At 46.7% G+C, this 27,080-nt stretch overlaps 8 protein-coding genes across 8 annotated transcripts; 4 read left to right on the top strand and 4 right to left on the bottom strand.

Moving 5' to 3' along the window:
• Window positions 1–429: 429 nt before the first annotated feature.
• AGABI2DRAFT_43455 (hypothetical protein) lies at window positions 430–840 on the top strand (the record flags this gene model as incomplete). The annotated part of the gene is made up of 1 exon (XM_006461443.1): window positions 430–840. A coding segment is annotated over one exon (411 nt), but the record flags the coding sequence as incomplete, so codon positions are not given.
• Window positions 841–6,052: 5,212 nt separating this feature from the next.
• Window positions 6,053–6,434, bottom strand: AGABI2DRAFT_193468 (hypothetical protein). The gene has a single exon (XM_006462151.1). It carries the CDS (start codon window positions 6,318–6,320, stop codon window positions 6,084–6,086), a length of 237 nt encoding a protein of 78 aa, XP_006462214.1. The 5' UTR covers window positions 6,321–6,434; the 3' UTR covers window positions 6,053–6,083.
• A 1,549-nt stretch (window positions 6,435–7,983) lies between these two features.
• Window positions 7,984–12,334, top strand: AGABI2DRAFT_119072 (hypothetical protein; the record flags this gene model as incomplete). Its single annotated transcript, XM_006462150.1, has 8 exons — window positions 7,984–8,382; window positions 8,436–8,596; window positions 8,652–9,620; window positions 9,680–9,846; window positions 9,915–9,992; window positions 10,044–10,737; window positions 10,797–11,832; window positions 11,885–12,334. The coding sequence occupies 8 exons, from the start codon at window positions 7,984–7,986 to the stop codon at window positions 12,332–12,334; spliced, it is 3,954 nt and encodes a 1,317-aa protein (XP_006462213.1).
• Window positions 12,335–12,678: 344 nt separating this feature from the next.
• Window positions 12,679–13,864, top strand: AGABI2DRAFT_193465 (hypothetical protein). Its single transcript, XM_006462149.1, has 5 exons — window positions 12,679–12,723; window positions 12,781–13,120; window positions 13,183–13,510; window positions 13,566–13,754; window positions 13,814–13,864. The coding sequence occupies exons 1-4, from the start codon at window positions 12,695–12,697 to the stop codon at window positions 13,748–13,750; spliced, it is 882 nt and encodes a 293-aa protein (XP_006462212.1). The 5' UTR covers window positions 12,679–12,694; the 3' UTR covers window positions 13,751–13,754; window positions 13,814–13,864.
• A 1,781-nt stretch (window positions 13,865–15,645) lies between these two features.
• AGABI2DRAFT_223451 (hypothetical protein) lies at window positions 15,646–16,329 on the bottom strand. The gene is made up of 4 exons (XM_006462148.1): window positions 16,237–16,329; window positions 16,134–16,184; window positions 16,002–16,081; window positions 15,646–15,938 (listed from the first exon to the last, which is right to left on the bottom strand). The coding sequence occupies exons 1-4, from the start codon at window positions 16,303–16,305 to the stop codon at window positions 15,746–15,748; spliced, it is 393 nt and encodes a 130-aa protein (XP_006462211.1). The 5' UTR covers window positions 16,306–16,329; the 3' UTR covers window positions 15,646–15,745.
• A 1,670-nt stretch (window positions 16,330–17,999) lies between these two features.
• AGABI2DRAFT_119069 (hypothetical protein) lies at window positions 18,000–19,325 on the bottom strand (the record flags this gene model as incomplete). Its single annotated transcript, XM_006462147.1, has 9 exons — window positions 18,000–18,174; window positions 18,237–18,247; window positions 18,308–18,375; window positions 18,431–18,488; window positions 18,716–18,783; window positions 18,838–18,946; window positions 19,004–19,092; window positions 19,142–19,174; window positions 19,235–19,325. The coding sequence occupies 9 exons, from the start codon at window positions 19,323–19,325 to the stop codon at window positions 18,000–18,002; spliced, it is 702 nt and encodes a 233-aa protein (XP_006462210.1).
• A 2,128-nt stretch (window positions 19,326–21,453) lies between these two features.
• AGABI2DRAFT_179064 (hypothetical protein) lies at window positions 21,454–23,737 on the bottom strand. The gene is made up of 15 exons (XM_006462146.1): window positions 23,702–23,737; window positions 23,552–23,644; window positions 23,472–23,496; window positions 23,329–23,410; window positions 23,241–23,273; window positions 23,174–23,185; window positions 23,096–23,109; window positions 22,932–23,040; window positions 22,801–22,868; window positions 22,670–22,743; window positions 22,508–22,566; window positions 22,385–22,452; window positions 22,315–22,325; window positions 22,051–22,255; window positions 21,454–21,996 (listed from the first exon to the last, which is right to left on the bottom strand). The coding sequence occupies exons 1-15, from the start codon at window positions 23,722–23,724 to the stop codon at window positions 21,775–21,777; spliced, it is 1,098 nt and encodes a 365-aa protein (XP_006462209.1). The 5' UTR covers window positions 23,725–23,737; the 3' UTR covers window positions 21,454–21,774.
• A 2,530-nt stretch (window positions 23,738–26,267) lies between these two features.
• AGABI2DRAFT_193463 (hypothetical protein) lies at window positions 26,268–26,546 on the top strand. The gene has a single exon (XM_006462145.1). It carries the CDS (start codon window positions 26,294–26,296, stop codon window positions 26,513–26,515), a length of 222 nt encoding a protein of 73 aa, XP_006462208.1. The 5' UTR covers window positions 26,268–26,293; the 3' UTR covers window positions 26,516–26,546.
• The last annotated feature ends 534 nt before the right edge of the window (window positions 26,547–27,080 follow it).

The following is a 27,080-nucleotide window of genomic DNA, read 5'->3' as shown; positions in this document are numbered from 1 at the left end:
CTGCCGCCTCTTTTTTCGAAGAATAAACACGTTTACTCTTATTCACGAGCAACACTCCTTTCATTAAGAGAGCTCACCTCACAACCAGCGTGACCCCAAGCAGACATGGACCCCCCCAACTATGCAGAAGGTCAATTCGAGCAACTCAGGCTCAATCTCGCACAGGCGATGGGCCTCACGGAGCAAGAAGCAGTTGCCCAGCTCACAACACTGTGGAGACAGCGCAATCCCCCCGCACAACAAAACGGCCCACCTGCTGCCCCACCTCAGCCTCCCAACAACCTGCCTGCGCCAGCAGCGCCCCCTAATCTGGCGGTCCCCGCAGAAAGAAAGAAAGGTGTCCCAGAGATTCAAGAAAACGTATACCAGTCCACCTCCCGAATCCCTGATCCTTCCGACCACGCGCTCCGAAGGCTACGAAACTACGAATATGTTGAATTGTGGTACTTCACTCCTAAGGGCTGTGAAGTAGCTGCCTCGCACGCCGTCACCTTGGAAGCCGATACCTTCACCATCACCAAGGCTGACTCCAACCTCACGCTCCTCCCGTCCCGCACATCTGCTGTTCCGAAAGGACACATCATCCAGGACCAACATCTGTCGTTCTCCGACATGTCGATCGCCAAAAATAATCTCATCCCCCACATGACAAAATGTCACTGGCCGCCCCAGCTCGTCCAGAAGTTCATGGATTTCTTCATCAACCTAGAGACACACCCAATCCGCAGTCAACCACAAGGAGAGCAAGCCCTTTTGATTTATCAAGCTGAGGCTCGTCGAGACTGGTATAGGGATTTCGCAGCCAGCAAAGATAACAAAACTTTCGACATAGCAGGCATAGTCGAAAGCCGCTTGAGACAGATAGCCGACGATATCAGAATATCTACTTATAACCAACTGATCGCGGGTATGTCCATTTAATTATCACCCACATGCCGTTTGCTCACCTATTTCTCCTTCGCCTCTATTGACTCGCGAATTCCTTCCTCCTTTTCTTACCTTCCCATCCCTCCCCGGCCCCCCTCCCCTTTCCCCTTGCCCTGGTGCTCTGATGCGTGCCTCACCCCGGCTCGCCCCTCCCCTTCTTTTGAATCACATAACCACTTAATATGACCCCACCTGCTGCCCCCCCCCCCTTTTGCCATGGCCCCCGTTCTTTTGCCACGGCCCCTGTTCTTTTGCCACGGCCCCCGTTCTTTTGCCACGGCCCCCGCCTCCCCGGCACGGCACTTTGTCCCACAGGACATGACTCGGGCAGCAGACCCCAGCTCGTCATCCAGCCAGCACCGCAGCAGGCACTCGATACGACGCTACCGCTCCCCCTCCCACTCCCCCCCCTCGCAAGCGCTCCAGGCGCCAGCGCAGCCCCTCTCCTCACTCCCCTGACAACAACGACAGAAAGGCTCGAAAGAGGAAGTCCTTTCGGACCTCCTCGGCCTCTCCCCACCGAAAACCTGCCCCACTCTCTGTCTGCCCCACCTGCCTCGGCCGCAATCCTCACGCTGTCGCGCATTGCAAAGCCACCCGCCGCTGGGATGGGCTCGATTCGAACAGATGCACCAGAACCGACAAAGGGCACCTCAAGGACCCAGACGGCATCATCCTGTGCACAGATTGGCAAAAGCCGCGCAGCTGCAGCGACACCTCAGTTGGCCACGCACCCAAGCACCAATGCTCCGGCTGTGGCAATCGGGATCACGGAGCTCAAAGCTGCCCTCGAGCTCAGAAAGCTTAAGCCCCACATGCCTTATCATGCCTCCGAATGGGAGATTTTACTCGAAGCAGCCGGCTTCACATCGAGATACCCCGAACTTTTAGAGATGTTCCATAACGGTTTCCAAGCTGGAGTACCAGCAATTACTACAACTCACAATCCTACTAATGCCTCGTCTGTGCACGAGTATCTTAATGAATTTGTTAATGTGATTAATGCAGAATTTAATAAAGGCAGATATATTGGCCCCACCTCCAAAGAACAATTAATAAATATCTTAGGCCCCTTTCAGTCCTCCCCGATCAGCATCATCCCTAAAGCAAACAAGCCAGGGAAATTCAGATTAGTTCAAAACTTCTCGCACCCACACTTGTCAATCGGAACGATCTCATCAATTAACAGCGCCATCATCTCAGATTTATACCCATGCACCTGGGGCACGTTCAATACCATCGCGCTTCTAATCGATAGGCTGCCACTAGGATCAGAAGGTGCCATACGCGATGTAAAAGAAGCCTACCGAACCATCCCCTTCCATCCATCACAATGGCCTGGCATGGTTGTAAAGCTGCACGGCGAGAACTCTTTCGCTATCGACACCCAAAACGCCTTTGGCCTAGCATCAGGAGGAGGAGTTTATGGAAGAGTCGCCGATGCAGGCGTTGACATAATGAGAGCTCAAGGAATAGGACCCATCTCAAAATGGGTTGATGATCATTTATTCCTGCGCATCCCGCGCGTTCACCTAGCTAAATACAACTCCTTGAGATCACATTGGGCAACTATCATCCAAAGCGAAGGAGGCCAGAGACACATCAGAGGTCGTCTCTGGTTCAGAGGCGAATCCCTTGACAATGGCAAGTACGAAGAATATGATGAGGACAAAGCCCTCCCAATCACGGACCTTGCATCCACCTCTCCCCGCTCCCCCCATGACAAACTTTTCTCTTATGCTTTTCAAGATATCGACGCTATCTCGAAGCGCCTCGGTATCCCATGGGAGACAGAAAAAGACTCACCCTTTGCCGTCTCCTTCACTTTCATAGGTCTTACCTGGAACATAGAAAAGCGTACAGTTTCCCTCCCCAAAGCAAAACGTGAAAAGTATTGCGCAGCCATTATAGCCTGGCAAGGCGCCAGCACACACATTCTCAAAGAAGCAGAGAAGCTGCATGGCAAACTCCTCCACGCCTCTTTGGTGCTCTCTCAGGGCCGGCCTTATCTCATCAACATCGAAGCCTTCCTAGGTTTCTTCAAAGACACGCCGTTAAAGCCCCGCACACCCCCCAAACACCTTATCACTGACCTGCTTTGGTGGGAAACAGCATTGTCCCACTCACATGTCGAACGACCCATCCAAACCTCTCCCACCGTCACCGACCCGCACGCCTTCTCAGACGCAAGCTCTGAGGTGGGCATCGGCATCATCATTGGTAACAGGTGGCGTGCCTGGAGACTGGTCCCAGGTTGGAACGTCTCGGGATCAGGAAGAGACATCGGCTGGGCAGAGGCCGTGGGTTTCTACTTCCTGGCTGCAGCAATTACAGTTCAAAGGCCAGGAGGAGGTCACTTCAGACTCTTTGGCGACAACATGGGCGTTGTCGAAGGCTGGTGGAGAGGCCGCAGTCGAAACCGCCCCACAAATAACATTTTCAAGCTGGTCAACATCCTCAGCCAAGACACGAACACATCTTTCTACACCCGATACGTCCCTACAGCACTCAACCCAGCCGACGCCCCTTCCCGAGGCTCCTACCCTCCCCGCTCCGTGCTCCTCCCTCCTTTACCCATCCCAAGTCACCTTTCTGACTTCATCCTCGACTTCGACCATCCCCAACTTCCGGTTGAGCAGCAGTTGGCTCACCAAGGAAAGCTCCCTCTCCCAAAACCTAAGCCTCCCAAGGACATTTCCCACTCCCGCGCCGAGCCCACCCAAGATCTCGAGGCACAAGAGTTCACAGCTCTCTCCTCCGGCTGGTAACAGCAACACGAGATTCAACGCCCCGTTGAACCTCCCCTCCTCATCCAACACGCCTACACCAGCTCCTTACAAGCCCGATTTAACGCCCCTCCCCTCTTCACTCAGGCCCCATGTCCTTGCCAAGGAACGGATAATAAAGTGGTTACCGGCCTCAGGAGAGACCACCACAGACCGGGTAGGCGATCGTGAAAGAGTCCGTCAAGTCCTCAAGGCAGGATGGGACGAGCCGACTCTGAACACCTATGGCTCAGGTCTACTCGTCTTCCATGTTTTCTGCGACGCGAAACAGATCCCTGAGTCTGATAGAACACCCTCCCCACCCGACCTCCTATCTTCTTTCACGGCAGCCCTAGCTGGGACATATGTTAGGGCGACTGTGACTGAGATGTCACAGGTCACACCTGAACTTTAAGAACAATAGAGGAAAGTGACAAAAGTTATATTAGGCGTGAACCTAAGAGAACTCGACAGAGTTTTCTACAAGTTTCTACCTACTTTATATACCTAGACTACGGCGCACAGACCAACTACCCTAGGTAACTATTTATATACTTGACATGAGAAAAGAAGCAACATATGAGAAATAAAACTAATTATACATTGACATGGGAAAGGAAGCGTGGAGTAAGAAGAAGGTAAACAAGAACAACTTTGATCATAAAAACGTCAACAAAAGCAAACAAACCATAAAAGTGTCCACAAGTACAAACAACTCCTAGACAGGTAATCTTCTCACACGAACCAACGCCTCCCGAAGTAATTCCCAATCAGCGCATCACAGGGGCATAGCACAAAGAATCCGGCTATTGCCCATTGTCGCGGCCCCCAATATCCCCATCTCTGTATCACCCACGCTTTCTGTTCCTCATAGTCCCACATTGCTAAGCATACCCTTCCACACCGCCTGCACCGATGATCTGATAGGTTCCAACCTTCCGGCCTATCCTCTCTGCCTATAGCTGCCGCCGCCCTTCTCCATTGTACTTGCTCCGCGTGGTTCGGAGGTAGAAAAGATAAGATAAGATCAATGAGTTCGATAGGTAGATCTGTAGCTTGTGCCATTTTAACAGTGTGCCGATAGTTTAGCCTCCGTCGAACTGTAGCAGCAGAGGGAAATTATTATGTAATAAAAAGTGTGACAGATGTGACAGCGTGACGCCGTGACATTCTGGCAAAGTTCTAACAACATACTCCGCAACAGCAATCTCGAATTACCTCGCAGGACTCCGAGCATGGCACATACTGAACAGGCTAGAGTGGTGCCCAAACGAAGCCGAGATAAATGTTTTGCTCAGAGCAGCTGTCAAAACAGCGCCGAGCACGGCAAAGAGGCCCAAGCGAATACCATTCACCATCGATTCCATATCCAAGATACACGCACATCTAAACTTAGACAACCCACTCCACCGAGCAACATTTGCTTGTCTCACCACCGCCTTCTATGCCACAGCACGCTTGGGAGAGTTCACAGTTCCCAATCTCTCCTCCTTCGACCCCACATTACACCCTTCACGCTCTTGCCTCGAAACGGTCACAGACAGGAACGGGATACAAACCACCATCCTTCATCTACCCAGGACCAAGACATCCAAGTCAGGTGAAGACGTGTACTGGACCTCACACGAGGGTATTTCGAACCCCACAGCAGCACTAGACGCCCACCTCCGTATCAACAACCCCCCCACAACTGCTCACATCTTTGCCTATCCCCAAGGCAAGGAGTTCAGACCACTAACTCGGAGAAATTTCCTTTCGGTCGTCAATGCGGCGGCCAAAGAAGCAGGTTTCGGCCCCCTCCAGGGTCATGGCATTCGCATCGGATCAACCCTTCAATATCTCCTGGCAGGCTTATCTTTCGAAGCCATGAGGACCAAGGGGCGATGGGCCAGCGATGCCTTTTACATTTATGTCACGCGCCACGCCGAGGTAATTGGCCAGCACACTCACCTGAGCGCCTTCCATCACCCCCTCAACACCCGTCCATCCATCTCCCGGGCCCGAACCTCTTAAAATCAAAATTTCATACACAGGCAGCACGGCGCCCTGTCAGTCCCTCCTAACCGGTAAGGGGTATCGAGACTCTGCTCCATGCGTCAGAACTAACACGTCGGGTAGCAGCCGAGCCTCGATCGCACCGCTTCGGCGGACAGGGAAGCCTTTTTATTAGGGCTTTCGCCCACCATCTCTACTCACTACTTGGCATACTTCGTTCATCTATCATCACTCCATACTTCTCTCATTACATTCCCTCTTGCTCAAATATATATCTTCGTGTTCAGGCGCACTTGGCAAAGAGTGAAGGTCTGCCACCAACACGAGTAAAACGAAGGGCGGCAGCAGAGCGTGATCTTTGTGAGCTGCGTCACGAGTCACGAAGGTAACGCTCTCTTACCTTCGGACTCCTACGACGGACAGCAGCTCAACAGCCTGCCGCCTCTTTTTTCGCCCACCCAGCCACACCCTTTTTCCATTCCGACAACATACTTTCGTCCGTTTAGTCTTGCGGTACCCGCGACGATTCTCCGGCACCGCAAATGGTGGACCCGCCCGCCCTTCGCAGCCGAGCCTCGATCGCACCGCTTCGGCGGACAGGGAAGCCTTTTTATTAGGGCTTTCGCCCACCATCTCTACTCACTACTTGGCATACTTCGTTCATCTATCATCACTCCATACTTCTCTCATTACATTCCCTCTTGCTCAAATATATATCTTCGTGTTCAGGCGCACTTGGCAAAGAACTGTACTAACGCGACCGTAAGTTCACTGTCAATTACATAATCATGACAGGTGTCACTTAGGCGCTAGTTCACAGGTTGTAAATATTGTTGACAAGATGTTCATATTACCCTTTTGGGACACCATACTTCCATTTTGGGATATGTTCTTCTATTTCGGGATATGTTTACGCTAATAGGGGGTTCACACCCCCAGTTGACCTGTTGACGTGAACTAATTTAAGTTCACAAATCGGCTTGTTGACTGTTGACGTGAACTTACGGTCGCGTTAGTACAGTATGCGCAAACCATGCGAGGGACCGACATCTATGCAAGAATCTTGCGCAGGACATGCGCTTTTTGTTGATCGCATGTCAATTACATGTCAATTGCATGTCAAACACATGCAAACTCGTTTTTACTGAGCCGGTGAGGTATCTACAGGGCTCATTCGTATTTGTAGTTATTTACAATATTGATTACAAATTTCTGACCCGTCTACTTATGACCCGTTCACGACCCGTCCATGACCCGTCCACGACCCGTTCATGACCCGTCCACGACCCGTTCATGACCCAGTCATGACCTGTACCTGAACTGACCTGAATGTTTAAACATTCATGACCCATTCATGACCCGTACATGAACGGCGCATCATTGTGCGAAACCGGTCAAGTTTCTACTCAAATTAGCATTGGTAGTTGAAGAGTTGAAGCATAGTTATTTGGGTTTTCTTACACGAAGTATCATTGATTTAGCTAAGAATATACATGCGGCTCATTACAGACAGACTTGAAATGGGCCAACACACCTGTGAACAATGAGTTGGATGTCATTTTTTTTAACAAAAAATTAAAAGAGACCTACGTGTTACTACGGAGACAGCATCTCTGTGGTGGTAGACACTATCATGATTTTCAACATCAGTCAGAAGGGTGAATACTTCAACTAGCACATACTCGTTCACCACCACCTGTTAATGTTAAATAAGTAATTCCATATTTTAGTGGTTTGTTGAACTTGGGACTTACAGTCGAAAGAGCCTGGTACGGCGATTGAATGAACCGGAAGACAGAGCGTTTGAATGTAGAGGAAAGCGAGAAGAAGACTGGTGCGGCTGAACAATATCATGCTTTATCCTTAGGGTTACAGCTGAGTAGAGGAAAATACCAGGCATAGTCTAGGCCTTATATACCTCACGAATTGAATACGTATGTAAACGATTCAATAAATGGGCGGTGGCTTGTACTAATCTAATTGAAATTGTAAATGGGCGGCGATGCCAAAGACGCCACAAATACCCGCAGAATGACTGGTATATCAGGGCCTACGTAGTAAACACATTTTCTCTCGACGCACCGGGAGTGCCACCACAGGAGGAAGCCAGCGAGGATTTCAACAATTCCTGCAACCGTGCAGCTGAAAAATGTCCACCTTCGGAATCGCTCACCCTTGGCATTATCGCAATTACGGACATGAGCCACCCATGTGTTGGATAAGAATCAAAGTGACGCATCGCCGTGGATGGGGTAGGCCCGATTGATTCGGAGGAACGGATCAGCGCTGGTCTGCCATGGACGGCCATCCTCAGTTCCCAGCCACTTCCTTGTCCAGGTCTACCGGCCATCGTCTGCAGGCGTCTACCACGCAGGATCTTCATCCGCTTAGCTCTAGCCCTCCTGTGACCGATATTGCGGGCTTCAACAGCGCGCAGAAATACAAGCCTTATACCCCAAGAACCCGTGTAGTCCCAGCTACAACCACCAACACTCTTGTGCATCCTCCATCTCCTTCACCTGTCGCTGGCGAAGATGCCACTTCTAAGCTCCAACTTACGAAAGCCAAGTCTGAGGCTCAGAACCTCGGACTAGACACGTCTAGTATCGGATGGGCCATCCTTGAAAAAGTCGTCGCTGAGAGCGAAACGGGAGAACTGTGGGCAGATGTTTGGTCATCGGTTGCGAGTGGGCAGGTCTGTATATCGTCTGACTCTGCTGTGGAAGACGAGCCTAATAAATTTATCAGGCAACCATCTTGTTACCTGCAGAACCTCTGTCGACGCATGATAAACTTACTCCCGAGTTTTTGAAAGATCATATCGCCTATTGTGATACATCGTCTAATGATCAGGCCCGGAAATCAGCACCTATCGTCACCCTCTCAGGCCTTCGCGGAACCATACATGGGTATGTCGCGTAATGCCCTCCCCGAGATTAACCTTCTTACACAAGGCAAGAATAGAAACCGCTTAATATTCTCCACAACGCTTCATCCTTTATCGACGGCTTTCCAATCTCTTCGAGATCCAGTCACACGATCCTCATCTCTTAACAAGCTACCTTCTCTACCATCAATCACTACGTCTTTAGAGACTTCAACATACCCTGAGTTTAGGGTATTGAATGGTCCCACGACATTACCACTCCCACCTCGAGCTCCTGCACCTCCGAAACCCCCTCTTCCTCCAAGACCGGGCGCAAGACCACTTGCTAATACTGCAGGTTCCTCTACGCCATCCGCACCAACTTCGTCATCACGCATTCCTAATCCTTTCGCCTCTCTCTTCGGTGGTGGAGGACATCGTCATTCCACTTCCACTTCTTCAACAACATCAGGAGTATTTGGTTCTCCTACACCATCAATAAGAAGTAATGATTTACTTCCGATAACGCCTGCAGCAGATTCCGTATCTCAAACTGTCGAAGTCAGCGCTATCATCATTGATAAAAAGTTGGATAGGAAGGTCATAGGGAAGATGATGAATGAGGCTTTATCAAAAGAAATCAAAGCTATGTTGAGTGGTCAAGATGTTCCGAGATGGGTTGCTTTGAGGGTAACTGAATTTTGTCAACCTTGGTTTCCATTCATTCGCGCCCCCAAAATCATTTCTGCCTCCCTCTCTAAATCTACGACAAAACAAGCAAAAGAGGATAAAGAGAAAGATGCGACGGTGTTGCCGGAATGGAATGTTAATCCGGATAGGACGGATGGAGAGGCGTCGATTGAAGATAAAATGGATTTTGTGCAGGAGTTTTATATGCAACTTGAAGAAGGTTTGAGAGTTGATTTGGGATTGAATAATGAAGGACATTTTGATCAGAATGGAGATGTGGAAAAGGAAATGATGGAGAAGATGGAATTGTCGGCAATGAGGGTTAGAAATATAATGGAACTCGTTGAACGGACGATATGTTCGTTATTCTATGACCGGTACGTTTTATATCAAAATAAAACCTCTTTTTCTGCTAAAAAAAATTACTTTGAAATAGGTTATTTATGCAACCTCAATCAGACGATGCACAACATGATACGGCACTTTCGAATCGCGTAGCAGCTCTTAACCTCCTTGACCTCACTCTCGAACATCTCGATATCGAAATCAGTGAAACGAGTACTATACCGAAAATCAATAGCATCGTTCGTGCTTGTGGTCAAAGTCAGTCCACATATAAGTGCATTTTAACTAATGAAGGGTGAATGTTGAATTTTTTTTTTTTTGTTTAGGATTGAGTGATTTGGAGGATGTGAGGGCGCCGAAGGATAAAGCTAGAATTTTGGTTGATGCTCATCAAATTGTCGTTGGTATGTTTTTTATCTTATTATATATGAAGGACAAATAAAACTTTTCATTAGATGGTTTATCGAAATTGCCGCCTATAAGACTTATGTCAGCTGAAGAATCGAAAGCTCTTCGAGAACGATTACAGCAACAACAAGCTTCAGCAGCGGCAGCGGCAGCCAACGCTAATCCTAACACTATCACACCACCACCTGTTGGACCTCAAGTTTTATTGACGACGAGTTCTCCTGAAGGATATGCTATGGCGGCTACTCCGACTAGTACGACCACGCCTATGACTACTACTACTACTGCGACTGTGGAATCTACGACTACTGCGCTTCTGGCAACTGAGGAAGGTGGGACGGCTTCGCCGAGAACTGGAAGTGCGGAAATGACCCATGGGGCGGAACTTTCGCCGTTGTCGTTTTCGACGAAAGAGACTTTGTCTTCGGAATCGCCTTCTCGGTCTTCATCACCTACGATAGATAAAGATGAAGATGAATCTCAGAAGAAGAAGAAGAAGAAACCGACACCAGTTTCTTCGGATATCCTTTTACCCATGATCATATTCTCAGTCGTCAAATCTAATCCTCCTCACCTCGTTTCGAATTTACTTTATACTCAACGATTTCGGAATCAGAGTGCGTTTATGCAAGAGGGGAATGGGGGAGAGAGTTTTTGTTTGATTAATTTGGTGGCTGTTGCTGAGTTTTTGGAAAATGTGGATTTGGAGGGACTTGGGTTAGGGTCGGCGGCTGATACCAGGTGAGTTTTTTTTTTGTTTCATTACAATGTTTGGACTGAGTTGACGAAATTAATGAAAGTGCGACGGAGTTGTCACCGATTATAACGAGACCTCCTACACCATTTGCTCCTTCTGTACCAACGACACCGAAAAGTATCGCTTCGGGTATAGATTTGAGAGGGAAAGTTGAACAACGAGTGGATGCTATTGCTGGATCGGCGAATAAAGTGTTTTCGGGGGTGGTGGATTCTTCGTTTGGGATTTTGAAGTCTTTGTTACCGCATCAACAACAACAGGAAGGAGGAGTTGTTGATTCTATGACAACAACAACAACAACAACTACTGGGCCAGATGGTAAGTCGACGATGATGGTTGGGGATGGGGTGATGGAGACGCCTGTGATGACGAAATCGGGACAGGGGTTTGGGCTGTTGAGGAGAGAGACTTCGGGATTTTCGATTGCGAGTATTATTTCGAGGACGAGGGTGCAGCAGCAGGGAGAGGATGGACAACAGTTGGTGGATGTTGGGTCTTCTAGACCTGGGAGTCTTAGATCGTTCAGGGATGAGGGAAGTGAGGATGAGGATGAGGACGAGGACGAGGATGATGATGAGGATATGGAAGAGGAGGACGGGGAGGAGTATAGTGATGAGGATAGTGATGATGAGGAGGAGGGAGATGGTGGCGAAGAAGATAATGCAGATATGAGGAGTGATTATAGTGCGCGAGAGTTTGGGGAAAGTGAAGATGAAGAAAATCGAACACAAACAGGAATCAATATACCTGGAATTCAAATTACATCGAAATCGTCATCACCCTACATGTCAAAAGGTCCAAGTCAGAGTGCAAGTTCATTTGGGACGGATACTAGGAGTATAAGGAGTTTTGAGAGTATGATGAGTGAGGGTAAGAAACGACAACAGCAGAAGAAGATGAAGATGAAAAAGAAGATTAAGCAAAAGGTGAAGAAGGCGAATGAGAGGGAGAGGAAGGAGAGGGAGAAGGTGGAGAAGGGGAATAGTGGTGGTAAGGATGTTAGGCTGGGTCGTGAACCAAGGAAGAGTATTTCAGATAGATTGGCTAGTGTTAGTGCGTTGGTTGGTGGACTCAACAAGGTAAAGCTTAATTTTCTTTCCTTCTTATTTGATATTTATCATAGCGATTTAGACGTCTTCGCCACCTCCGGAATCTCGTCATTCCTCTTTTCTTCAACCACCATCAAACATCGTTGCGCCTATACCTGTACATGCAAGACTCAGCATATCCCCTTCGTCATCTCGAGCACCATCACCTTCAGCAACATCGAGATCACCATCACCTCTTGCAAAAACGTTGCCAGGGACCAACATGACCACTGCGCCTATTACACGAGTTAGAGAACCATCTGCGGAGTTTCCTTTACCCCTACCAGTACCGCGATCATCAACTTTACCTATCCCTAGCACTACTACGTCTCAATCTCAATCTCAGAATATTCAAGCACGAGTTTTACCACAACCGAATCGAAGATTTATGGAATGTGCGAGTGTTGAGGAGTTGAGGATTGGGGAAGTTGGAGAGTTGTTGGAGGAATATAAGAAGTTGGTGGAGGGCGTTAGAAGTTTGGGTTTGATTTGATTGAGGAGGGTGATATGATATACAGACGCCTTTTTTTGTTCTTCTTTTCTTTTGGTAGGTCGATAGTGATATTTAATATGTTTTGAGATTGTCCAATGGATCAAATACTTAATTTGAAGTGTGGCAGTGGCAAATGACATCATTGTTTACTCGGTCTTTTACCTAGACAGCTTCTTAGGACCATCATACTTGTAGTTTCCTGCTAGTAGCACGATTTCACTAGCTTGCTTGTAGCGGTACATAAATGCCAAATGCCAAATTTCTCCTTGGTTTTAAAAAAAGACTGGATCACGTGGAGAATAAAATATCGAAGATGATGCAAGTTGCACGCTCCAACTTGCGTTCACTACCTCAGGCTCAATGTCAAGAATCCTACGGTCTTTCCTCTCGTGAGCAATGAAGCCTTCTAACATTCAAACACCACTTTTCACCAGTTTACTGATCAGGACGTCAACACCAGTCTCTCATCCATCTGCCAAGACCCGGGAGGGAAGACAGTTGATTGCTCAAGACACTCTAGAGCAGAGTAAATCGATCGTTGATGAACACTCCAATGAAGGAGCTACGATAGACTCCATATTTTTCGCTGATCAGTTACCCCCTCTGGAACCTCTCGATATTGTCAAGGAGAAACGTCCAATTCAGGTGATCAACAGCGACGCGTTTGCAGTAGCCCGCCAAATCCTTGATAGATATTCCGATGCCAAGGGCTACGTCACTGTACTTAATCTAGCGAGCGACGAGCGTTCTGCAGGGGGTTGGCTGCACAGCTTGTCAAGAACCCAGGTAAAATATAAATAATAATCTTTAAGAAGTGTTCTGTGGCGTTATTCATCGCATTATATCAGGAAGAAGCATTGTGTTATTCTTCAACGTTATATGCTACACTCAAACCCGAGTGGTACCCGTGGCCAAACCTTGGACCAGGGTCCGTCTCTGGCATATTTTCTCCTGGTGTGGTGGTGTTTAAAGAGGACTTGGATCGTGACTGTACAGAGTTATCCAAGGAGAAAAGAAGGGTCGTTTCTGTCATCACTGTTGCCGCCCCTCGGTATCCGCGTTTGACGGCTGACAAGGAACATTTTGAAAAAAAAAGTGATTTAGAGGATCTTCGAGGGAAAATTAGGTTAGTATACCGGATGGCAGCACATAACAAGCAAAGATACCTCGTTCTGGGTAGGTTCATTCGTACATATCCAAGCTCAATGGTGCTTAAAGATAATATTTCCAGGTGCAATGGGTTGTGGCGCATACGGATGTCCGCCAAAATTGGTTTCTCAAGAAATGAAGAATATCCTCCTTGATCCCGAGTTCAACAACTATTTCGAAAAAGTCGTATTTGCTGTGTATAGCAAAAATGAAAGTGATGACAACTTCCCTGTTTTCAAAACAACTTTCGCGGGCATCAAAGTCTAGTTAGGTGATCGATCACGCATTATGATGTCAACTTCACATTGACCATATCCTTTGTTCCTTCAGGTGATCGATCTGTCATGTAATTTTATCTCTAATTAAATATGGTTCACTTTCTCGCCTGCGTATTCTGTCTGGTTCGTGGTTCTCGGGGGGATATCATGATACACATCATGGACGCTGTGGGGCTCAGAATGTCAATGAACGCGTCCCTGAGTCAGATCGAATCGATAAGTTGAAACCGATTTCTCTCCACAGTCCTTAACCACTCCTCCTTTCACACAGAACGCGACTTTTTATAGCGATCGGAAGTGCCCGGCTGCGACAAACCTCGCATTAGTTGTCAGCTTACCAAAAACCTACTCGCAGAGTGGAACATTCACTCATTAAAACCTTTCGAAAAACCAACCGGCAGAGGCCCTTCCCCCCATTTCCATCTCGACCACTCGAACAGGGAGAAGGGTTGCTTGAGATGACGGTGGTCTTTGATTTGTCAAATTTCCCATCGAGGAACACGCCCATCGGAACGACCACGATGGCTATATTCCGATCAACTGTCAACTACCCTTTCGGATACGAGGTTTAATGTTGCTTGAAGATTACTCGAATGCAATACAGAAGCTGAAGGGGGTATCACAATACTCAATCTAGCGAGTGATGCGCATATTGCTGGAGGACGGCTGAAGAAGATTTTGTCTCAAGGTCAGTAAATATACATCAAGCAAGATACATGCTGTGCTTGGTATCACGATGGCGGATAGAACAGAAGCTGAAGCTTACCACCGCATGTGCTACGTGGCAGTGGAACTTCCAACTTCCTACCTACCTCACTTCGGGCGCAAGCGCCAGCAACAGGAACAAGGCCGAAGATTTGAATTCTGGCATCTATACATACCAAACACCTAGTAAGAAGAGTCCGGTGTTGAAATGGCAATCTCCGTACCGTAGAGCCCCTGCCGTGCACAGCAAAGATGATCTGATCATGACGGTTCTCAAGATCTAGGTTCATGAGGAGATTTCCGTCCCTAGGGTGTCCGCTCTCGGTGACCACACATTCACCCCAACACCTACGGATGCGATGAACTATCATATCAATGTGTATATGACGTCTTCCATATCACTGTCTTTGCAAAGGGTTTGCGCTAGCCGTTGATTTAGAGTGTCCAAGGTCCCGCTACGGTCGCAACGGCGACAATGATCCGTTGAGCCCTCGGAAAATCACTGGAATCGTTATTTCACTCATACCTGAACACCCTGCGACGGATCTAGGTCCAAGATTTAGCCAGGGATACCAAGATTCTTGGAGAATGGTATTCCCTGCAGGGGACAATGCCCAGGCACTCATCTGTACGTCCAGAGCTCCATTTCTATCACGATATGTTGAATGACACAATCCCTAAGTTACGGAGTCCTCTTTGCCGAATTTGTTGTCTTTGCAATCTAATGTTCATACGTCTCATTCAACGTATTGACAGCTTTGTAAGGACTCGGCTTACTTTTCTGCTACTTAACTGCGTAATACTAATCGGGTCACAATGCAGGCCCTGTAGGTTTTTCCTGTTCCAATGATCTTATTCTAGGATGGAGGACCGCAGACTGCGAGACTCAGTCCTACTTATCTGAATGAAGCGGAAAAACTAACCATTGGTGTCAAACTGAAACTCGTCCATAAATCAAATTTCAACACTGTCGGCCTAATTAATTTCTGACGAATACCCGTAGTAGCATATCTCGGTCGTCTTGGCATCCGATACATAACGTTCTGACGCGCACCCTCAGCGCTCAGTATTTGCTCCAATCCATATCATGTGTGCAGAGTTTCGAGGCTGGATTGTGTTCACTGGTACGGAATTCATCCAGAGCATTGTGAAACAAGCGGTTCAAACCGATAGGCACCGTGCATAAAAACTACGCGGATTTCTGGGAAGCCGAGAAAATGCATGGCAGGATATGCGAAGTAATGTTACAATCATGAGATTAAACAATCAAGTGCTAGGATCATGTAGGAGTCGTAGTACTCATCTCGGCATCCAATACAGCCTCTCTCACCGGTCGTTTTCCCTCCTTCCCTAACCCTGCAGCTCTTTCAGCTTCTTCTATGGTATACACGGGTTCTCGTAGCTGTTTACACCGTCGTTTGTGGACTTTACTCCGCCAGTGAGATTTTAGAGCATGGTCTGTCTCAAAGTATCTGTTAAACAGAAAGACGACGATGTGAATTCACGACGGGACAAAAAAATTGAAGATGACGAACTTTGCACATTCGACGCAGTAATGTTGAGCAAGTCCAGGCTTTTCATAATCAAGAGGTTGAGCCTCAAGCTCAGCTCTATTCTACAGCCTCATCTCAGATTAAATTCGATGAAAGCAAGGTTTGTTTTCGTACTTTGGGATCTAAATCAATAAGTTGTATTTGGTCCAGATCTCGTGTCCGAGCCTAAGAGAAATTCGGTCAAGGTTTTTTCTATCTCCGTTCCGTAAAAACATACTCGTGTCCTGGATGCTCTGCGAACATCTCGCTGTGCATGATGAGTTCTCGAACGGCGCAGACGGCCCATGGTACACAGGCTGATGGAGGTCAAAGAAGAAAAACGCCACATCACGTGAACATTATATCGTTTTGATCAGATTTCGATTTCGTCATGACTCCGGGATAGTAAGATTTAGAATGACCCACTAGTGGAGGAAATCGTGGATTGAGATTCATTCTCTACTCATCAAGGGTCTGATCTATCGTTTTGCTGCCAGCTAGTCGAGTCGAGACTTGACAACGACTCGCCGGCTGATCAAGGTCGCCCCCTGAGCTTGAGGCACGTCACACCACTGCAGCGATGCTACTCCTGCTAGCTGATATCCTCACTATGGTATCCTCTGTAGAATGATTTGGCGATCTAAACAGTTAAATGTATCGCAACAGCGTAATGAAACAACCTTGAAGTGTATCTGGAAATACACATATGCCATACTCCCCTGCTTGTAGCAATAGCAATGCTAATGACATTGCAACTCTTCCCATCGTCATTTTGACTCCGGTGACATACCTACTACAGAAACAAATGAACTTACAAAGGGGTATAGATGTCACCTCTCCCGAGATTACCTTGGATCCGGCCAAAGTCAGAAAGAGATAAACCTTCAGTATCATCCTTCAGTTCTAAAACCTTTCTACTTATTTAAGTTTCAATCAAACTCAAATTCAAAATCTCAAACTCTGAAGTCTTGAACTCAAGTAATTATGCTATAGATCTTGGATTATCGGTTTCAATATCTAGTCTATTTAAAAACGGTTTCGCTATCTCTCAAATTTCTGCTTTTTTAAGTGTATAGAGAAACTCTCCTTTTATTGCTGACTCGCTATGCTCAAAAGGATGGTGCACGAATAAGATTAAAAGCACAAGTAACCGGAACGAAATCTCGTTATGAAGGAGTGGCCCCTCGACGAAACATTGACGCAGTCAAAAATAATATTGGACCCTGTACCTTCGGGCGAACAGTGGGAGACCGAGAACATACTCTAGGTATAATGATGGGATGAGCTGCGCCACCTGTTGCGCCACAAAGACCTAAATCAAGCATGCGATAGATAAAAGTAGGTGAAACGATGGTGGGAGCAACATCGGGAATAAATCTAGCATCTGTTTGATGACTGCAAGGAAAGATAGGAAGCACGAGCATAATAATAAGGGAGAATGAAAACATGACAGGAGTGATTGGAAAACGCACTGGAGCTATGGGTATTGTACATACTCGAGCAAATTCACATGGTTTTGCTTCTGGCAACAAATCTTTTTCGAGTCGTCAGACTACCGTAGGTAGGGGGTATTATTGATATGTTCGGACAGCCCCGGATTGCGCTGGAAGTCCCCACCCTCCTTATTCATTGCTAATATTTTTATCTCCTTCAAAGCTTGGCGTCTCGGTTTTTGGGTATGCTTCCTTTACACGGAGTATTACAGTTGCCACTGTCTTTCTATAATATTTCCTAGATCCTGTGCTTCGGGGACCTTTCAATGAACCGGATGCCGAGGACCCTTGGAAAAAAACTGGCGCTCCGTGGTTGGCGCCGGAGTGAATAACAATCACATCGTTTCCGCTTGAAGGCTTTTTTGATGTGAAACCAATGTCTACGGACAAACACACCTGGTCTAGGAGACCTAAAATTCATGGTAGTTTGCGGCTAATATATGAATCTTATTAGTATATAGTATTGGGAAAACTACAAAATCCGTACCCTTTCCGCGAGGTGGAAACGTCATGAGCCATTCGTCGGATTTTCAGGATTTTCAGGATTATCAGGTTGTCTAGGTCCCTCAGTGAATATGATCTCCGAAGCCGGAATATGCCTCCTCCAACGATTACGAGAGTTGAGACTACTCATGAGAGAATTCGAATAGAGCTTGCACAGGGCGAAATTGAATAACAAGTGTCTGTAGGTCCATAGAAAGCTTAATCGTATAAAATCAAAACTTCATTGATTTACGTCACTCACATTCCAGAAGTCTTCGAGAACCGCGATTCAATAGATCAGTCTAGACACACAGATAAAACAGATGTGCTTACACTAGCGAGATATAGTGTCAAATCGACGGTAGCCACTATGGAAGTAGCAAGGCCAGTTTGCACGGTCACTAAGTAGGTTTCACTGTAAGTCGTGAAGTAAATCACAAGTCAAATTTCACGCACAGCGAATAATGCGATCGACAACCATGTCTGACCCCCTGAAACCTGTCTTATGTTTCTGCTACGTAAAGGTGAGCAGTCATAACTTGGTAGAATGTCCGCCTCAGCTTACCCTAATAGGGAGGTTATAAAAATATTACTCTGAACATTGACGAGCTACTCACAAATGCCACACAAGGATAATAGTGATCATGATATCCGCACATGCGGCGGCGGCTAACCAGACAATTACAATGCCCTTCATTTGTATGACAAGAATGCTTTAGCTTCAAGTATACTTTAGCTTACCCTGAAATTTTGGAATCTAGCGAACTGCGGGATAGCAATGACCTCCCAGGTTGTAAGGCAGCCACATACTGAGAAAAAATTAGGAGAGAGAAAGAGCCTTGAAGGTATTCAAAGGGTAGTACCTGCCGATGCCAGAGCGAGCAGCCCAACGATAACCACCAACAGCCGATTTCTTGTTAACACATACACTCTCCAAGTGAAGAAAAGCTGAACCATTAGCGCGATTACAGCCTTTATACCCAACATATAGTATTAGATGCGCCTTTGTATATCTTCCGTCCGGCTTACCGTCAACGTAGGACCTACGTTTCCGCCGCGGGTATAATTCAGTAAAATTCTGCCTCTCTCAAAAGAAGCACCATCACCTGTTGCGAATTCTACATGACGAGATCAGATAATTCTGACAGAGGCCAAAAAAATACATACGCCAATTTGTCACTTTCAAGTAATCTGCATCTCCTGCAAACCATTACATTCGTTCAGTTATCAAATACTGTATGGGCGCCAAGTGTCACTTACCAAAGTGCAAAACTAAACAGACATATATGAACACGACGTTAAATACGGAGTTGGTGGCGTCGACCGCGAAGAGCGCAAGGACCTGAGCCATAATGCATATTTCGAGAGTTGTTCAGGATAATGTTTATCGCATAACGTACGAATAATTTCAGGAAGAGTCTGTCACTGTAAACAATATTGATTATGGACAGCATCGATACCAGCAAGAATCCCTCTCACCGTGCGTAGCTCGTAAAATAGAAATAGACCTGAGCTATCATGACGCCGAAGAGAAGGAGATTGAAGACAGTGCCGATAAGCATCGGCCCATGACTGTTGACCACGCTGATTCGATATGGTGCGTATGAAAGGGTATGGATAAGACATACAAATCCTCTGCTGGCCCTGCCATGGCGTTGTTTCAGGGCAAGATTGAGGGCCGCCGGGAAGGAATGATTGGTTTAACACGAGGATTGTGTCTCCTTGATATTCTCGTTGTTATTTGAAGCCGGCACCTTCGGGCCCGAGCCAGTCTAACTAGCAAGTAGCTGTAAACCCGAATCTTGTCAGGTATATCTGACTTTACACGGGACCGCGATGGAACTTTGAAAATAGCTCTCACCGTGTATTATATCACGATGCTCTTTGCTCCCTGGACTATCCGGGAGTGTGGAACGGATGTGAAACGAACGTGAAAAGGCTGTGGAGAGGATCAATCTCATGGTCATCATGATGAACGAGGAGGGGAGGAATCACCTGGGGGAGAATATCGCCGCCAGTCGTGTAATTGCAAAGCGATTCGAAGTGATGCATCATAAGGTGATCTCGTTTGCGGTCAGATATAATGGGACAGGAAAAGAATCTTGATATGTCAAAAGAAGGCGGCAACATTGTGAAGTCAGGGAGGAGATCAACCGGGACCCCAGGCGGTGGGATCAGAGCATCAAACACGGTCGGGTTGCCCCGGGTGTGTAAGTATCCACGTTCCGTGTTGTCAGGTAGGGTAAAGGACGGTGGCAATCTAAAGGTAGACTATGTAGTACAACGGCGCCCAACTCGGAGTAGGGTAGATATTCGTGGTCGAAGGGGTTTAGCAATGTCATCATGATCATTGATCCAATACTTGCTGAATGCGAACACAGGGCTCCAATATCTATGTATCTGGAAATAGGCCGTACTACGCAGGACGTTGGTGAAAAACATTTCAGTCTCGGGCTTGTAACAGTACTCTGATTTTGATATATATACCTGACAGCTCTTCTCCCTATTGTTGGGACGTGAGACGGGAATTACTCAATTGAGTAGACTTCCGCAGCAGCTAAAACAACATGATCGGTTAGTCGGTGTGTCAAAAAAGCTTGGATGAACATCTCGATGGGTTGACCCAATGACGATAGTATATCGCATTACGCGCCGCGAACCAAGTGTGCTTCAAGCATGTGCATTGTGATATGCATTGCTCGAGAGGGTGATGCTCGCAGCACTGACGGAAAGACCCGAGGACTTGTCCATGAAATGTTAATAGGTTAAAGATAGCAAGTCAACCAGCCGGCTTCCTGATTGACAGATGTCGATGTCATATGTATGGTCGGTAATATTGATGATAGCAACGCTCGGCTGGCTCGTATTGAATAATTTTGATATGGCACTCGCAGGCTCTACGTGACTTTTTTCTTCTTGAGAAAGTGATTTTTTTATGGAACCCTCCGAGTCGAACATAATATTCCGCGGTATACTATGATAAGTATATCAAAAAGATGGAAGAATCTAAAAAAAAATTGAGATAGACGGCGAGAGAATCCGATAAGTCCTTGTGTCGTCCACCCGGGAATGGGCAATTCTTGAACAGATGACATGATGGTCTAGAAGGGGAAAGGAGGGAAAGGCACGCACGCGAGTTATCGAGATTTAGATGCTTGGTCTAGTGTTTGGGGGGCAGAAGGAGAGTTTTGAACGAAAAGAAGAGGGAGGGAGGTAGGAAATTCAAATTGAGATCGGAGACGACCAAGAGTATAATCTATGTTTGAACTCAAGGGAACGAATGAAGGAGGAATGCGAGGGAAAGCTAGAGTGGCATTAAACCGAGATGGTGGCGTGAGGGGCCACGAAGCGCGGGGGAAAGAACAACTCAACGCATCTGAGAGGGGGACGAGGCTGTTGGCTTAAAGGCGTTGAAGGAAGTCGACAATGTCTTCGAGAACTCGACATCTATGAAGGATGTAGCTGCGCTTCTGCGCCCTCGGGCTCATCAATATAGCATTATTTAACAACGTATGTAAGTACACTCTAGGTTGCTAGGGAAACATTGGCGAGAGCGAACGAGTGCGACTTTTGCACTTCGACGCTGTAAGTGTCCACGATTTGTACTCTCCCCGTCAATTCCGCCACCAAGATTCGCATCCCGCCTTGGCTTGTCCCAAGGGCGGAGGATCTCGTATATTCATCCCCTCCTTGACAAATATCGTAATCCAGTTCACCCGAGTGTCTCTACGCGTTTCTCGTGATTTGAAAATAGCACATCAGACACAACCAAAGACTCCACCACTCCCAAGAACACAAGCTCAGATCACGGATCCTTTATGATCGCATGTGTCAGATAGCGACGAACAACTGGGCTCCTTGGATTTGCCTTGCACTCCATAGTTAATACCGGAGGGAACAACAACCTTTCTGTTTTCAACAAGATCTTTCCCTTGTGTCTCCACGTCTCGCATCTCATGGGACTCCACATGGACATACACCCCCGTTCTTTGAGAACCCACAGAATCAAGAGTGGTTAGCGGCTAATAAATGAATCCTATTAGCAGAAAGTATTTGCAAAGCAATAAGATTCGCACCTTTTCCCTTGTTCGTCGCGAATTGCTCATATCATGTTCTTGCCAACCATCCGTCGGATGATCATTAGTATGAGATTGTCCAGGACCCTCGCCAAATACATTATCCAGGGTTGTGTGGCCATGTCTCGAACGATTTCGAGAATTGAGACTACTCATGAGAGAATTCGAGTAGAACTTGCACAAGGTGAAATTGAATAGCAAATGTCTGCCGATTGGATGTTTAGTTTATCTAAAATCAAAACTTCATCGATTTATGCCACTCACATTCCAGAAGGCTTTGAGAGCCGAGATTAATTAGATCAACGCCGGCATACAGAAAAACGAATTTACTTACGCTACCGAGATAAAGTGCTAAATCGACAGCAGCTATCACCGAAGTAGCTAGGCCAGTTTGCACAGTTACTGAGCAGGCCCCACTTTAAGTCTCCAAATAATTTGAATTTCAAATTTGACTTACTGCGAATAATGCGATCCACTATCAAGTCCGACTTTTTGAAACCCGTCTTACGCCTCCGCTGGATACAATTGAGATGTCGTACTTTGGCCCGAAAAATCAGGTCAACTTACCCTAACGAGGAGATTAGCGATATATCCCTCTAGATATTGACAAACTACTCACAAGTGCCACACAAGGATCGTAGTGATCGTGATATCCGCAGCGACGGCAGAGGCCAACCAACCAATTGGAATACCCTTAATTCGTATGGCTGGAATCAAATGCCTCAAATCGGAAGAAGCTTATTCGCTGACCTTGAACTCTTGGAATCTAACGAATTGCGGAACGATGGTGACCTCATAGGTTGTAAGGAAGGTACATACTGAAAAAAAAGATCGGAGAATGAATGGAGGACTCTCATGAAGATCACTCAAAAGGGACGTACTTGCAGATGCAAGAGAGAGTATCGAAACGATGGCCACCAGAAACCAATTTCTTGTTAACATATGGATTCTCCAGGCGAAAAAGAGTTGAACCATGAGCGAGATTACACCCTTGATTTCAAACAATTAATTAGTTTTCGGATGTGCCGTCGTACATGAGGCTTACTGTTAAGGCAGGACCTAAATTTCCGCAGCAGGTACAATTCAGTAAGATTCAGCCCCTTCCAATATAAACCACCATCACCTGTTGCGAATTCTGTAAGATGAAATCAGATAAATCAGCTTCTAGAGAGAAGCTACAGGATACCCACGCCAATTTGTCACTGTCAGGTAATCGCCATCCCCTGCGAGTCATTCGTTGAGCGACCAGATACTGTATGGGCACCGAGAGGCACTTACCGAAGTGCAGAATTAGGCAGACGTATATGTATACGATGTTGAACACAGTATTGATTGTGTCGACTAAAAAGAGCGCAAGAACCTGAGCGAGATGGCTTGATTTCAGAGTCATCCTTGACCACACTTATAACATAGCGACGTACGTAGAGTTTCAAAAAGAGTGTATCCCTGCAAACGATATAGTTATTATTGAGCGGCATCGATACAGAAAACCCTTACTCACCGTCTATAGCTTGTATAATAGATATAGACCTGGGCGATCATGATACCAAATAGAAGGATATTGATCACGGTTCCGATGAGAATTGACCCATGACTATTGATAATGTTGATTCGATGTGCTGTGCATGAAAGGGGATGGATAAAAACGTACGCAACCTCTGCTGGCCCGGCCATGGTATAGCCTGAGTGAGGGGGGGACGACAGTTGTTCCGATTCGAGGACATGCAGTGTTTCCCTTTATATCCGCCTGTTTTGATACCAACAGCTGTGTTTCGGGGTGGCGTCAGGCAGTTCCCTCTTGAACGGGGTAAGTTCCCTGACTAACTTGAAATAACTCGAAACCTAGCATTGTCAGATATATTGAATTAGCGGAAAGACAGCTCTCACCGTATTTTCCATAAGTATCTTTTTATTCTCTGGATTGTCAGGAGGAATGCGTACCGGGTGGGAGAATGTCCCGTGTTTAGTCAGTTGGGGGAGATCACCGCGAGTTGTCTGATCCCAACACAATTCTCAACGACGCTCCTCTTTTTAGGAAAGTACTCGCACATCATCGAAAACGTTTTCCTGTAACTCGACGACTTGGCTTGTTTCCCCACCGTGTTTCATACAGCGGTACCCGATTTTTCTGAGTAAAGTGTAAGGATGGCGATTCCCGGAAAAGGGAATAAAGAAGACCCATGAAAGATTAATATATCACAGGGAGAACATCAGCATACAGCAGTGTTGTGCAGCAAGTTTGACAGCTGAGAGCGCTGAGGCGGATGGCATCCGAGCTGCTAGCTGGCATCTCCCTCATCTTTGATTGATGGTTCCCACGCGCTCGGATACTCAAGTAACGTGGCCATATCGAAGTTTGCCACTGATGGTCTATGGAGCTCTTTGATTACACTTCAACGTATTGGGAATCAATCTATGGTCGGTTCGGAGTCGCATCGTTTGAGGAGGAGCTCGAGTTGGCAGATTTGGATGCACCTGGGGACAACTACGAGGTTAATCCCGTAATGGACGATTCAACCGAATTACAACGCAGTCACTGTCAGGACTGACAGAGGTTGTTGCATGATTATCGTGTATAATGTTGATGGTAGCACCACCGGCTCGAATTCATTCAATACTTTCGACCCGGCATAGGCCCCAAAATTCGCCTGGACATCTGACCCTGACAACTATTTTCCACTATGACAATGTTGTAGCGGCCAGATTAAGCGTAGACGCCACGACAAGTGGATCACGGGATGCCGATGACATGAGAACACTGTGGCCATAAAGTTCAGAAGCCATATATTTTCTCCCACCATCTGGCACACTTCGAATCCAAAAAATGTAACAAGAAGCTGATGTCAAACACTCGACAATCTCAACTCCCTGTCCCGAGGGAAGCGGCGGTCGGTGCCTCTACGAAGAAATCCTCGTGCCCGTCAGCTTCTTGAGGGGTATATAAGGATATATAGTAGTAGTTATCTGATGATATCTGATCAGGTTTCGTGACCATCATCAATATCTTTTCACCTAAGGTAGAGCTAGTGCGATATGATGGACATCACATGATCACAGCGTGACAAAATGGCGGGGATGAACACATTTTTCGTTGGGGCACCTTCCTAGTGCCAGTTAACAGAAATCTGCTTCCAACAAAAGTTAGATATAATTAAAACACAACTTTTGTTGGAAATTTTTTCTCATTCTTTGTCGAGGAGGGAGTGCCCCGACACATTTAATTGTGTGTCCGTCATTATCCCACGCTTTAACCTGGGGATGATTGCAAGTGTAAGAAAGTGCAAGTACGACTCAAACCATCTCCCTATCTTAAGTTTGCACCGGCGAGTGCCCAGAAGTCTTGTTACTCAACTACCCTCCAATTAAGCAGGTTTGTAACGTCAGTAAAATCCCGCAATGCAGACATGCACTTGTATTCCTTCTATTTAGATTCATGGAGAGAATTATTCCTCTATTGACCTTGTATCTGACTGGTGTCTGTCAGGTATTGCCATGTCTGCACTGGATCTCCAGATATTCACATGTCTGCAAATCGGGTTTTTACTGACGAACGCACTTATTTCAATTTATGGTAGGGTCTTAATGATTCTCAGGCAGAATGAGCAAGCAAAAAGTATAGGGGTCACAAAAAATCTCCGACAGTATTCTCAAAGAGCTTGGGGGAGCAAATACTCATTAGACTATATATTACCATAATGTAATAGAGTAGTCTGGCTCATCTAAGTCGCGAAGCTATGCATCTCAGTAGAGGTCACACCGAATGTCACTATATATCACTCCATGTCATACGCACGTGATGTCCATGGTATCGCACTAGCTCTACCTTACAAGTTTATCATTGATGCCCTTATGCCATATCCTGAATGAACCCGGGTGAATTAGGTACATGAACAGAATTTCGCCATTAATTGCCATGCATACCAACCGTGTGCAAAGGTGCTTAGCGTCTTTCTACCGAATGGATCAAACTAAGTGAAATAGGCTGAAACACCGTTTGTACTCTTTCCCAGAGAGAATGATCCCTTTATTCCGACCTCGGAATATCAATTGGGCCAAAGCTGGGAGCTCAGGAAAGATGAAAATTTAGAGGCAGTGTTTTTACAGGAAGGCGGATGAGTTGAGGAAAAGAAAGCGAATGAATAACATGTTACCCAACAAAGTAATCCGCCATTTTGTTTGCGTCACAAATGACGATGCAATACCCACTTGCTCGGATATTTGAGAACAGCGAGCGCAGACAATCATGACTGTCATATGGGCCTTAATTCGTCAGAAGAACCATGTGTCCGTACGTTTACCTCAACCTCAAACAATCCGTGATGAAAACATCAATAGCTGCCAGGTGGCAATCGGTGTAACCAAAACGCTGGCAGCTGCAGGCGGGTTTTTGGAAGAGAATTGCGCAAACGGTACATTATTGACCAGCCTTCCGCCGCGGCCGTCAACTTCAAAGCTGAAACGATGAGCGGGGAAGAGTTGTCGCCTGTTGTCGCTGTCCTTCCGATCGGGCAGGGCGCGACCCACGTGGACGTGGGAAGGAAGCAACTCCTTAAGGAAAGGTAGTCTGACGTATTCTGACGGCAGCGGCAGCATATAAGGGCCACTTCGCTGCCCTGTGCAAGGGTTTGTTCCAAATTTCCACTGTAAACTTGCCAGAAAACTCACCAAAATGCATCTTAGTTTTAATTCCCGCCAGCTTGAGGCGAGAGCAAGTTATTCAATGGCCTAGAAGTTTCGGAATGTGATGACATCAACTTCTCTCGGTGGCGACCGTCAACAGGAAGGCTTGGAATAACTTCCATCAGACCCACTGAGGATGCCTTAGTAATGAGTCAATAATTTAACTCGGTACAAAACTTCCAGATGCCTCGAGTGTGATCTTCAACTTGAAATTCAGCTAGGATTCCCTGTAAACAAACGAAATTCGTACTCGCTTTTGGTGCTACCGCCGACGATATCGAATGGAAATAATCGGCTGTTAAGAAGAATGATGAACATGATGGTGGGACGGCACGACAGTAGGACAAACG

Source organism: Agaricus bisporus (assembly GCF_000300575.1).
Source record: "Agaricus bisporus var. bisporus H97 unplaced genomic scaffold AGABI2scaffold_6, whole genome shotgun sequence".
Taxonomy (NCBI): Eukaryota; Fungi; Basidiomycota; class Agaricomycetes; order Agaricales; family Agaricaceae; genus Agaricus; species Agaricus bisporus.
The sequence above is the reverse complement of the archived record's forward strand: the minus strand, read 5'-3'. Positions and strand labels throughout refer to the sequence as shown.